General features: G+C 38.9%; 1 protein-coding gene across 4 annotated transcripts in view; it reads left to right on the plus strand.

The window, feature by feature from the left end:
• MS4A2 (membrane-spanning 4-domains, subfamily A, member 2) overlaps nt 1-11841 on the plus strand; it is a 33478-nt gene that overhangs the window by 12424 nt on the left and 9213 nt on the right. For all 4 annotated transcript variants that reach the window (XM_005860447.2, XM_005860448.2, XM_014534946.1 and 1 more), the window contains 3 exons: nt 9505-9651; nt 10938-11058; nt 11585-11719. In XM_005860447.2, the coding sequence (XP_005860509.1) occupies nt 9590-9651; nt 10938-11058; nt 11585-11719 (318 nt within the window). In that variant the 5' untranslated portion in view covers nt 9505-9589. The remainder of the gene's footprint in view (nt 1-9504; nt 9652-10937; nt 11059-11584; nt 11720-11841) is intronic.

Below are 11841 nucleotides of genomic sequence, written 5' to 3' on the forward strand. Positions count from 1 at the left end.
TGTTGATTACTTCCTTTGCTGTGCAAAAGCTTTTTCATTTGATGTAGTCCACTTGTTTATTTTTGTTTTTGTCGCCTTTACAAATCCAAAAAATAACCTCTAAGACCAATGTTAAGGAGCTTACTGCCTGTGTTTTCTTCTATAAGTTTTATGGTTTCAGGTCTTGCATTAAAAGTCTTTGATTCATTTTGAGTCAATTTTTGTGTATGGTGTAAAATAGTGGTCCAGTTTCATTCTTTTGCATATGGTTGTCTAGTTTTCCCAGTACCATTGATTGATGAGACTATCCTTTACCCATTGTATATTCTTGGCTCCTTTGTCATAAATTAATTGACCATATGTACATGTGTTTATTTCTGGGCTCTTTCTATTTTGTTCCATTGATTTGTGTGGCACTTTTCTATTTTTATTAAAGAATTTTGTGTCCACATTGGTCAGGTGTATTTTTTTAAAAAGATGTATTTTTATTGATTTCTCTCTCCTCACTTCCCTCAATCAATGGCAAAAAATATCCTCTTAAAAAAAAAACCCAATTAGTTGACACCAAAAAATAATTTAGAGTTCAGAGCTAATTAGCTTGATCAGAGTACTACTGGGAGGGACAGGGAGGGGGAGAATTGATGTTTTATTTTTTATTGTGGTAAAATATACATAAGAATGGCTAAAATGGTAAATTTTATCTTAAGTGTATAGTTTAGTGGCATTAAGCACATATGCATTGTTGAATACCCTTGATCTTTCCTTTAATTTACTTTCATAGGTAAAAAAAAAAAAAAGGCTGAGGGATTTAGTGACACACACACACACATATATATATATATCTCCAGTGACCAAATGGCGGAATGACCAGAATGACTGGTTGACTAGTCACTATAATGCACACTGACCACCAGGAGCTGCCCCCTGGTGGTCAGTATGCTCCTACAGTGGGAGCACCACTCTGCTGACCAGGATGAGCTGCTGCTCCCACTGTGGGAGCAGCTGCTAGCAGGCCCAGGGTGAGCCAAGTCTCTGCACTTATCAAATACCTGAGATAATCAAGACTCTGGCCTGACCCCACCAGCTGATTTAGGCCCGCTAAGGTGTGTTCTAGAAAGAGCACGGGGAGCTAGTATAGGTGGATGGCAAGAGGGGACATGACTGTGGACCCCCCAGGGGAGGCTGTCCTCATGGCTGAGGATCCTGGAGCACAGCTTCCCTGAACATCCCCAATGGTGTCACTGACCTGGCATCACATATCAAGGACATTCACCGAGTGGCTTTGGGGTGCAAAGCTCTCTGCCAGGTTCCTCCAGGACACAGAACACGCCTTCACCCAAGACATCACCCTGAAATATCAGCTCAGACTAATTTCCTCATTCAGCAGCCACTCAGAGGGCAGGTCCACAGCTGCTCGGCTGACCAGGATGAGCGGCTTTCCCACAGCGGGCCAATTCCTGCAGGCCACACTCCCTACCAGTGCAAGAATCAATGCACCGGGCCTTTAGTTCTTATATATTAGCCAATGCCCTGGAGCTGTTGCCTCTGCATAGGCCACCAGAATAATAGTGATGACTAAGGCATTCCCATTTTGATAGTAATTATTATGTTGGTTGTAACTTATCTTCCTTAGAAAAAAATGAAGACATGAAGACTAGACCAACAAAGGAATATGATTAGGTTTTCGGTGCATGAATTTTACTGCTGTACGTAAACAGAAACATGCACTCCGCCCCCCCCCCGCCCCGCCCAACACACACACTACATACCTCTCTTGCCACCCAACACTAGGTCAAATTAAGCTTTTGACAGCTTTTAGTTGCCATTTGTCTAAGTCTGGGCACTGTGGTACTCTGCTAACTCAAGCATTATAAATCATCTTTATCCAGAAGGTCCAGGCACTGCTCTGCACCCCTACAACACCAAACTGAAAATGAACATAGTGTTCAAAAGTGCTAAAAATAACTTGGCTCCAAGTTTAGACTTAGAAAGACCTGGTACTAAGTATGTCAACTCTATCTGATTTCTGCTTTTCTCTTCTTTAGGAAATCATTGTGGTTTATACCAGTTTCTACAGATGAAATACAGTTGAATCCCAGTCCCTTCAGGGCTGACTTTAAGACAACGCCAGAAGAGTTAGGATTATTAAGTTCTAATTAAACTGACTTCCTTTTTAAAGGAAAAATAAAAACCTGAAGTTGGCATCATGATTTTGTTGAAAAAAAATTTTTTTCTGTACAAAAAAATAATTGGTATGCATTTTTTCTTAGGTACCTGATCCCTAAAAAACCCTAATTCAGTGAAGGTCCTGATTTAGTGAAGGTGTATTTTTAGATACTATTATTCATTAAGGGTATGGCTTATTAATTTAATGTTAACTATTAGGTATTTCATATTACCCATTTAAGTTTTATTTTCTGTTTTATGTAGTAAATTCAGCAATATATCCTCAATGACAATAGTTTAATCTATTTGATCTGAACCTCTGAAAACTGTTCTAAATATTTTTTTAGCAAATGTGCCAGAGACTAAAATTTGTGCAGAATTTAAAATGTAATATACTAACTCCCAGGAGAGACCAAGTCCTTTTTTGTGAAGATGCTTTAACTTGTGTGTGCTCTCCTAATTAATCAGTAGAGTCCTAAAAATAATGTCCATCATATATGAGTAATTATTGCAGAATAAATTTAATTCATATTCTAGAATTTAAGAACCATTCCCTTAATTGAAATTTGATGCCATGTTTTCCTTTCTCCCCCATATGATTCTTCCACACTTGAAATAATTGATGATTGAGGCCTTTAAGCATAGCATTGTCCTGCCACTGAAGAGCAATTCATTACCTGATCACCCACCACCAGCTGTTTATGCTGTCTTCTTTTCACTAAAGAGGGAGTCTACCTGGCAATACACCAAAAAACCACTCTTTGGGGAGACTTCTTATATTCAATTGCTTAGTGAAATGTACATTTTGGGTGCTACATTCTCCTGGAAACACATTTTGCTAAGATATTTTTCATTAAGTTTTTAAAATTTAAAGTGCTTCTATCTTATCATTTTCAATAAAATGTTGCGTTTGGTTGTTTACTTGTTAAAGAATTTAATCATTGTCCTAACAGGCATATCCTTTGGCAGTTAAGACACAGGTAATAGAAAGGCTTAAAATGTATGTCAGTGATACTACTAGCATACTGTGACAACTTATTTAATCCTAATAACCCAAAGAGTTATGCATTCTATTAATGTAAAGATCTTAGTTGCTAAGGCCTTTACATCCATTCTGTCCCTGAGTAACTATTCTCTAATGTGGATACTATGAGCTTAAATTTACAAATGAGATAACAGAAGTCTTAGAGGTTAACTAAAGTCTTAGAGTTTAAGTAACTTCCTCACACAGCTCTTTCTGCAGTTCTAAATTTAAAACAACTGTGCTCAAAGGAATACTTTTTTCACTTCCTCATTTCTTTCTTTCTGTTAAGACACATTCTCTTCCCTTTCTTCTTTAGTATTCCATTTGCAATGGCTCTGGCTAACTGTTCTTCCTCCATTCCCTGCCCCTTCCCATTCCTCTACCCATAGTTTCTGCTTGTATTTTTTTTTCTCTGCTTGTATTTCTTGTTCCAACAATGTGTTAAGCAATTATCTCAAAGTCAGAGATAGTTATTCCTGGTGCCACTTTCTTAACCAACACTATGCCTCCAGGAAGCACATTCTCCAGTTCCCAACAAAACATTTTCACTGCCTCCTCTAAAGTGTTGCAGAAGGCAAAGATCCAATAAGCCCGAGTTAGAGGAAGCCACTGCTTTCTGGAAAAAGACACTGTAGTGGTCATTCTCCTCTACCCATAGTTTCTGCTTGTATTTTTTTTTTTCCTGCTTGTATTTCTTTTTAAAAAAATATATTTTATTGATTTTTTACAGAGAGGAAGGGAGAGAGATAGAGAGTTAGAAACATCGATGAGAGAGAAACATCGATCAGCTGCCTCCTGCACATCTCCCACTGGGGATGTGCCCGCAACCCAGGTACATGCCCTTGACCGGAATCGAATTCCTCTACCCATAGTTTCTGCTTGTATTTTTTTTTCTCTGCTTGTATTTCTTGTTCCAACAATGTGTTAAGCAATTATCTCAAAGTCAGAGATAGTTTTCCTGGCACTACTTTCCTAACCAACACTATGCCTCCAGGAAGCACATTCTCCAGTTCCCAACAAAACATTTTCACTGCCTCCTCTAAAGTGTTGCAGAAGGCAAAGATCCAATAAGCCCGAGTTAGAGGAAGCCACTGCTTTCTGGAAAAAGACACTGTAGTGGTCATTACTGAGTGTCTCCATTGTCTCCTACACACGGCAAGATGGGCTTGAGAGGAAAGAAGTCTGTCAAGGCCTGAACCCTGTAGAGTCTCTCTCCACTGTCTTTCTTGTCAAAGGTGTCACCCAGTGGGCCACTGAGGATGTCTGCAAAGTTTTCTGCTTGGTTGCTATGTAGAGATTTGGAACATTGAGCTCTAAGATGGCTTCCTCTTAAAATTTGACTGTTACTCTGGTGCCATGGTAAAATGATACATATAGTTATTTATTTAGAAAATGTGGGCATGGACGCCCATACATGCAGGCGTATACCCCTTAGATATATTCAATCCAAGTGTTTGCACCCAAATTCGGCTCCCATTCCTCTACCCATAGTTTCTGCTTGTATTTTTTTTTCTCTGCTTGTATTTCTTGTTCCAACAATGTGTTAAGCAATTATCTCAAAGTCAGAGATAGTTATTCCTGGTGCCACTTTCTTAACCAACACTATGCCTCCAGGAAGCACATTCTCCAGTTCCCAATAAAACATTTTCACTGCCTCCTCTAAAGTGTTGCCGAAGGCAAAGATCCAATAAGCCCGAGTTAGAGGAGGCCACTGCTTTCTGGAAAAAGACACTGTAGTGGTCATTACTGAGTGTCTCCATTGTCTCCTACACACGGCAAGATGGGCTTGAGAGGAAAGAAGTCTGTCAAGGCCTGAACCCTGTAGAGTCTCTCTCCACTGTCTTTCTTGTCAAAGGTGTCACCCAGTGGGCCACTGAGGATGTCTGCAAAGTTTTCTGCTTGGTTGCTATGTAGAGATTTGGAACATTGAGCTCTAAGATGGCTTCCTCTTAAAATTTGACTGTTACTCTGGTGCCATGGTAAAATGATACATATAGTTATATAGTTATTTATTTGGAAAATGTGGGCATGGACGCCCATACATGTAGGCGTATACCCCTTAGATATATTCAATCCAAGTGTTTGCACCCAAATACGGCTGCCAGCTCTGGCAATGAGGGCAGTCTGGACACACTTGAGGTAAGGAATTTGGTCAGTGAGTTTCTGCATAAACTCCAGGGAACAGTATAAGGTAATAATACTCCAGGGGCAGCCAGGTTCTGATCTCTACCTCCTCAAATTTCTGGCTGCATGGCCTTGGGCAAGTTACTTAACACCTTTGATACTCAGCTTCCTCACCTGTAAGATGTAAAAAATCATGAATATCACCTTTTCACATGGATGTTGTAAGAACGAAATCAGTTAACATAATAACATTTAGAACACACTGAAAGCTAGATGAGTGAACTTAACTGGTGGGTTCTTGGGGAAAAAAATCGACATTTCCTCCATTAAGAAAAAGCTATATTGACCATATTAGAGAGCATAGTTAATTTTACCTGAAGGCTGAAAATTCTCCCTGTTATTCATAGTTATTTTTAAAAGTTGTGGTTGAAAAGGGGCCACATACTAAACCTGACAAGTTCAGGGGAGGCCTGTGTGGTGGCTTTGCAAACACAGAGACTGAAAGTAACCACAAAGGCCCTAGCACCAGTTTGGCTCGGTGGATAGAGTGTCGTTCTGCAGACCAAAGGATCCCGGGTTTTATTCCAGTCAAGGGCATGTACTTCGGTTGCAGGCTCCTCTCTGGGCCGCACCCTGATCAGGGCTCATGCAGGAGGCAACCAATCGATGTGTTTCTCTCACATTGATGTTTCTCTCTGTCTTTCCCTCTCTTTCACTTTTCTTAAAAATCAAAGAAAAAAATATCCTCAGGTGAGGATCAACAACAACAACAACAAAAATAACCACAAAGAATGGTCTGAAATTAAAACTTTTAATATAAAAGCAGTTTATGGTGGGTAGTCACGTCCTCTAGGCCAGCATCTTCCCTGACAAAGGTCAATCTTTATCTTAACTGAGCCTGTCTATCTTCTTTTTGCATTTCTGGTAATAGATTGTTGTAATGTCAAAGTAATTTCCCTTTTTCTGGACCCCTCGAAGCACAGGCATGGCTCTGAAGAGACGACAAATCCCCTTATTGTTAGTGAGTTAATCATTGACTGTTAACTATCCTGAACCCATCTATGTAAATATGTTTCTAACATCTTAACTTTTCATCCAATCCCAGAGGTTTCCCCACTTTGCTTTCTCCCACCTCCTTAATCTATCACCAATGGATTTCATGTAAACCACAAGAGTAAAGGAGCTATGCCCTGACACAGAAATCATGATTTAGATTAGGGACTTTGAGAGCAAGGTCAACATTTATTCTTCAAAGCATGGTGAGAAACTGCAAAGCAGAGAACTAAAGAATAAGGGCTTTAAAGTCACATGGATCTGGGTTCACATTCTGATACTGTGTTAATTTGAGCAAGTTACTTAACCTCTCTGACCTATTTGTTCTCATCTGTAAAGTAAGTATAATAGTAGCAAATACTATTTCAACGGTTTTTATGAGGGTGAAATAAAAGTAAAGCTAACAGGAAACAGCACCACAATTCCTGGACATTGGTTTTGCTGTTGTTGCTCTGGGACTCTGGTCAGGTATTCAAGGAAGATAGCACAAAGCCTCACACTTCCACTGTGGCTCCCCCATACCCTCTGATGACTTCAATGGTCTTCTTTTTAAGGTGGAAATTTGATGTTAAAGCTCCTGATATATCTGGCTCCTGATTTATAAATCTACTGCTGAAGTATTTATATATCTGATCTATAAATTGTCCTCTCTTGATACTGAACTGAATCATCCACAATATCTATAAGTTCATACCCACAAGTTACTTTTATCTACTTGTTTACCATATGTGCAAAGATCTTTCTACACTACTAATTCTTACATCTCTCCTTAATAGTTACATATATAACTATTTGTTTTTTTAGTACATTCAACAATCATTTAGGGAGTGCCTACTATGTGCTCTGTGTTGTGTTAGGAGTTTGGCACATAACAGAGAGTGATATTAAACACCTGGGTAGTCTGCACAAATCTTTCTCTTTGCATTTCTGAGGTCATATAAGTGAAGAGACAAAGGTATTCCGTTCAAGTTTGGACTCAGCACTAGGCCTTTTAAGACCACCCCTCGTTCTGTGAACAATATTTTGTTAATTCTGTGGAACATTAGGAGGTTGATATCAGTTAGTCTCAGACTCTCTCTTAACCTTGGCATCTTAACCATATTTATGGAACCCATACTTGGCTCAGGGTGAGAGAGAGAGAGAGAGAGAGAGAGACCCTTGAGAATATCAGAAGAGATAGTACACTTTCAATGTGTAACATGCAAATTTATGCATATTTATTTTAAATAATTTGAACATTCAGTTTGAGAAAACAATTCTTCAGAAGTGATCTGAAAGCAAATTTCTTTTTAGTTTGGGGAAATAAATCTAGTGTGTAAGTGAGAAAAGAACCGTTGCTTGTCAAAGAGGAAGCCAGATGGAGAGTGGATAAAAAGCATGTGCTAATGCATTGTCAGAAGGAGGAAATTATGTGGTGGAGAAGAAATGTTAGCTCAATGATCTCTTCCTTTCAGGCACTCATGCGATCAAAACTCATCTTGATAAATTTGCCCCCACCAAAAAGCAAAAACAATTTTATCATATGTTTCAATGTTCACTATTGGGAAAGATGACAGAGCACGGGTATAAGGACCCGTAGTGTGGGCGCAGAAGATAATACACACCTCAGAAAGTGTAGGAAGAAGATGCTGGTGGAAATTGGTATATGAAGCAATTTGGAGGTTTGCATTTTTCAAGGTTCTATTGAAATTTCTTACAAAATAGCATCATGTCCAAACACCGAAGACCATCCTCCATCTGTTTCCTGTCTAAATCTCAAGTCTAATTTCTGATTATTTGCTGCACACATAATGAACTATTATACTCCCAGAAAATACCAAAACAGGCATTTCTTCAGGTCTTTTCCAGCAGAGGTGGTGTAATTTCACTGAGGGTGAGGAAAGGAATCGCCTGAGCCTATGTTTAGCAGCCTCTGACATATTGTATCATTAATATCTCATTTGTCCGTTCTATTCTGCTGTGAGCTGGACAAGAAACGGGGACCACGGTACTCATCTCTGCATGCTCAGTGATACCAGCAGTACCTGACATGCTGCAATAAGTCCTTTTTGGATGAGTGTATAACTGAATGATGTTTGTTTTTTAATTATAATAACACATTGCTCTCAGGTCCACCAATTCCTGAAGACACAGTGGGAAGATGGCACATGAGTTAATAAATTTTTGTTACAAAAGGCATACTAATACATATATCTTTTAGTGTCCTCTGTTCATATAGTTATCTTAGTTTCCTGGAGAATTCGGATTTTATCACACCTCAGAGAAACAATCCAGATGATTAGAGGTACAATTTGTAGTATCTTACAGTTTAATGAAGAGGCATTCAAGGTTATGTCTATAATTAAACTGAAATGAAAGTCTGTGAATCTCACCTGTATATTTGTTTTGTTATAGTCTAGCTAGTTATGCAATTAGAACAAACACACTGGTTTACTGGTAGCTCTAACCCTAATTGTGACATACTGCTCAGTCCAATGCTACTGAGACTTACTCATAGGATTTGCCATCAAGTCCATGCCCCTCAGTGTTTCTGCTATCGCATCCTGGTCATCACAAAAATCAAAGCAGGAGACCATTAATAATTTAGCGGACAATGGAATCTTTAGTGTGAAATTGTCTCAGTCTGTCAGGAATAGTGTACAGCAGTTAGAACTCTGCCTATTTAGTTTCTGTGACCATCTGTGGCAGAGCCAGATACATTGTGTCCAAAAGAGAGGAAGAGAGAGAAAGATAATAAATATTGAAGTCGGAGATGAATGCAGAGATCCAGAGGCTAAGACATACTCCTACTTGTGAACCTAAGTATGATTTAAACAGGGATGATAGGCTTTTCAAAGGTACCATGGGAGAGCTTCCGCCATAGAAATGGCTGAACTGGGACGCAAGTAGAGAAGGACAGCTCTCTCTGTTCTGTAGTTTTTTTCTCACCTTCTCAATCATCATTAAACTGTTTCATTTTTAGGTCTGTGAATCCTGCTGGTCTCAGGCAGAGTTATTTTACAGCAGTCTCACTAGACTACTCAATTTTTTCTCTTCAAAATAGCAAGAGAAACCCTGTTGATCTTAATCAGCCAATAAATTTATCTGCCTGACAAATGTCTTAACTATAAAGATAATCATTAATGTCATGAGCCAATCCATTTTAACTGTCCACCCAGAGCACACCCTGAAAGGAAGCACACCGAGGCTTGTCTGTCATTAACAATATTCTTCATCACTGGATAGCTCAATTAATTTAAAAAAATGGAGTCGGAAAATAGAAGCAGAGCAGATCTTGCTCTCCCAAATCCACAAGGGCCCTCCAGGTAGGCACAGGTTATTATTTTTTTCATTTTCTGTTAAGTAAATCCATGTTACCTACCTTCTGACCTATTTCTTTTTTTGCTTTTAATCTTTATTGTTGAAAGTATTACATAGCTCCTCCTTCCCTTCTCCCTTCCCCCATTAACCTCTTCTAGCCCGCTCCCGTCTTCCCCCTCCTCCTCCCCAGGCCCTCACCACCCCATTGTATGTGTCCATGGGTTATGCATATATGTATGTATACAAGTTCATTGTTATTTTTTTCTATGCTCAGTTATTTAGTGATCCAGACAGAGATAGTCATAATGGTGGGGAGATGGCAATTCATGGACTCAGTCACAGAACTATCTGGTTTAATTAATATATTGCTATATCTTACCAGTAGTTCTCTCTGGTTGATGGGGAGGAAGGTTTTTACTCAGCTTGTGAACTGGGAATAACTTAAGTTTCCTAACAATGGAGAGAGGCTCGCATTCTAGGTATGAGGTAGGGGAGTTTGTTCTATCGATATAGGTTTCTAGCTCTGTGTCTGATGTGTGCTAAAGGACAGATGCTTTTAAAAATGACCCTGGGCTCCTTTCTGGGTAGTCTTTGTTAACCTTAAGCTGTGGAATTCTGTCCCACTGTTTAGAAGGGAAATGTTCTTGGAGTGAAGGCCAATAGAGGTGGATAATTTAGGTTTCCTTTGAATAACAAACACGAACACATGTTAAGACTTTCCTTTGAACAGTTTTGGGAGAGGCTGAAAACAGAACTTTGAGAATCAATGTTGGATTGTTAAATGTTAGGTGTATTCCAAATCTTTAGAAGGGAGAATATTTCCAGTTAACCTCCTCTGAGGATGAAAACAGGATTAGAAATTCAATTAACCCTTCAAAGCCATTACTTTGAAGGCACATGAAATTGGGTGTGCCAGTGACAAAATATAGCCACACACATTTCTACGTTAAAAGGACTGAGATATGCATAGGTAAACATGTTTGATCGCTTTTATTTTCACTCATCAGCACAGATCAATTGGGAAAGAACTTGGTTTAATTATTGGGTTAATAAAAAGACTTGGCACAGTTTTCATTCCATTTTGTCTTCTCTGGTCACTGATTCGATAGCGATCTTGACCAGTTACTTAGACCCTTTGAACCTTAGCTTTTTATTCATTGCAATAAAAATTTTAATTGCAAGACTGTTTTGAAAAAGTAAACAATGAAAGCTTTCCTTTTTGTGAGTTCAAAACTGGACATAGAAAGCTAGAAAATTTTCTCATGACTAAATTTCTGTTTAAACTTCACAGAGTGTCTGAAATTGAACTTTCAGAAGCACCTTTTCGTGATAGCACCCTACTGGAGAAGGCTGCCCCATCACCACGCCAGACATGGCTGACATTTTTGAAGAGGGAGCTGGAATTCTTAGGGGTAAGTGAGCTTTTTTCAACCTCAATTAAAATAAGGACTGGTTCTAGGAAAGAGCATTAGGTTGCATCAACAGTTTTCTCAGTAGGATTCATGAGGAGCAAAGAATTCAGTAGATGAGTTGACACCAACTGGGTCCTGTTGGGTAGAAAGAAGCATTTCATATTAGAATGAGAAGGCAAATAGGATCTGCCAACTCTGGCCAATTGCTGGTGGCTAATGTAATATCTTGCTCTGAAGGATTTGTAGCCTTTATCTTCTCTTAGATGGAAAGGACAATTATTGATGTCCACCGTGTCTGACTGAGTAAAGGCGATGAGAATTATATTGGCCATTCCTGCATTAGGTCATGCTTGTATCAATTCTTAGAGTGGTCAGAGGATGCTGGAAAATAGCACATGTGGATCCTTTCTCAGGGCTGCCTAAGACACCACAGCAATTTCCCACATTGGGCCTTAATTATAAGGAAATTGATATACTCTCGGGGAAATATCTTTTTATTCCACAAGAGTTATGCATTTTTCTACAGGTAACACAAATTCTGATTGGTTTCATGTGTTTTTGTTTTGGAACAATTGTCTACTCCGTGTTCAAGATTTCAGAATTTGAGAAAGATTTTTTTTCATCATTTAAAACAGGCTACCCATTCTGGGGAGCAGTAATTGTGAGTATATTCCTATAATTTTCTCTGAAATAACACTGCACATAGCTTTTCTCTTACCCAGAACAGATCTACCTAGTTGTTTATCTCTAGTAGTCAGATTATATATAATAATACATTTATAT

The sequence above is a fragment of the Myotis brandtii genome, unplaced genomic scaffold (assembly GCF_000412655.1).
Source record: "Myotis brandtii unplaced genomic scaffold, ASM41265v1 scaffold1341, whole genome shotgun sequence".
NCBI lineage: Eukaryota > Metazoa > Chordata > Mammalia > Chiroptera > Vespertilionidae > Myotis > Myotis brandtii.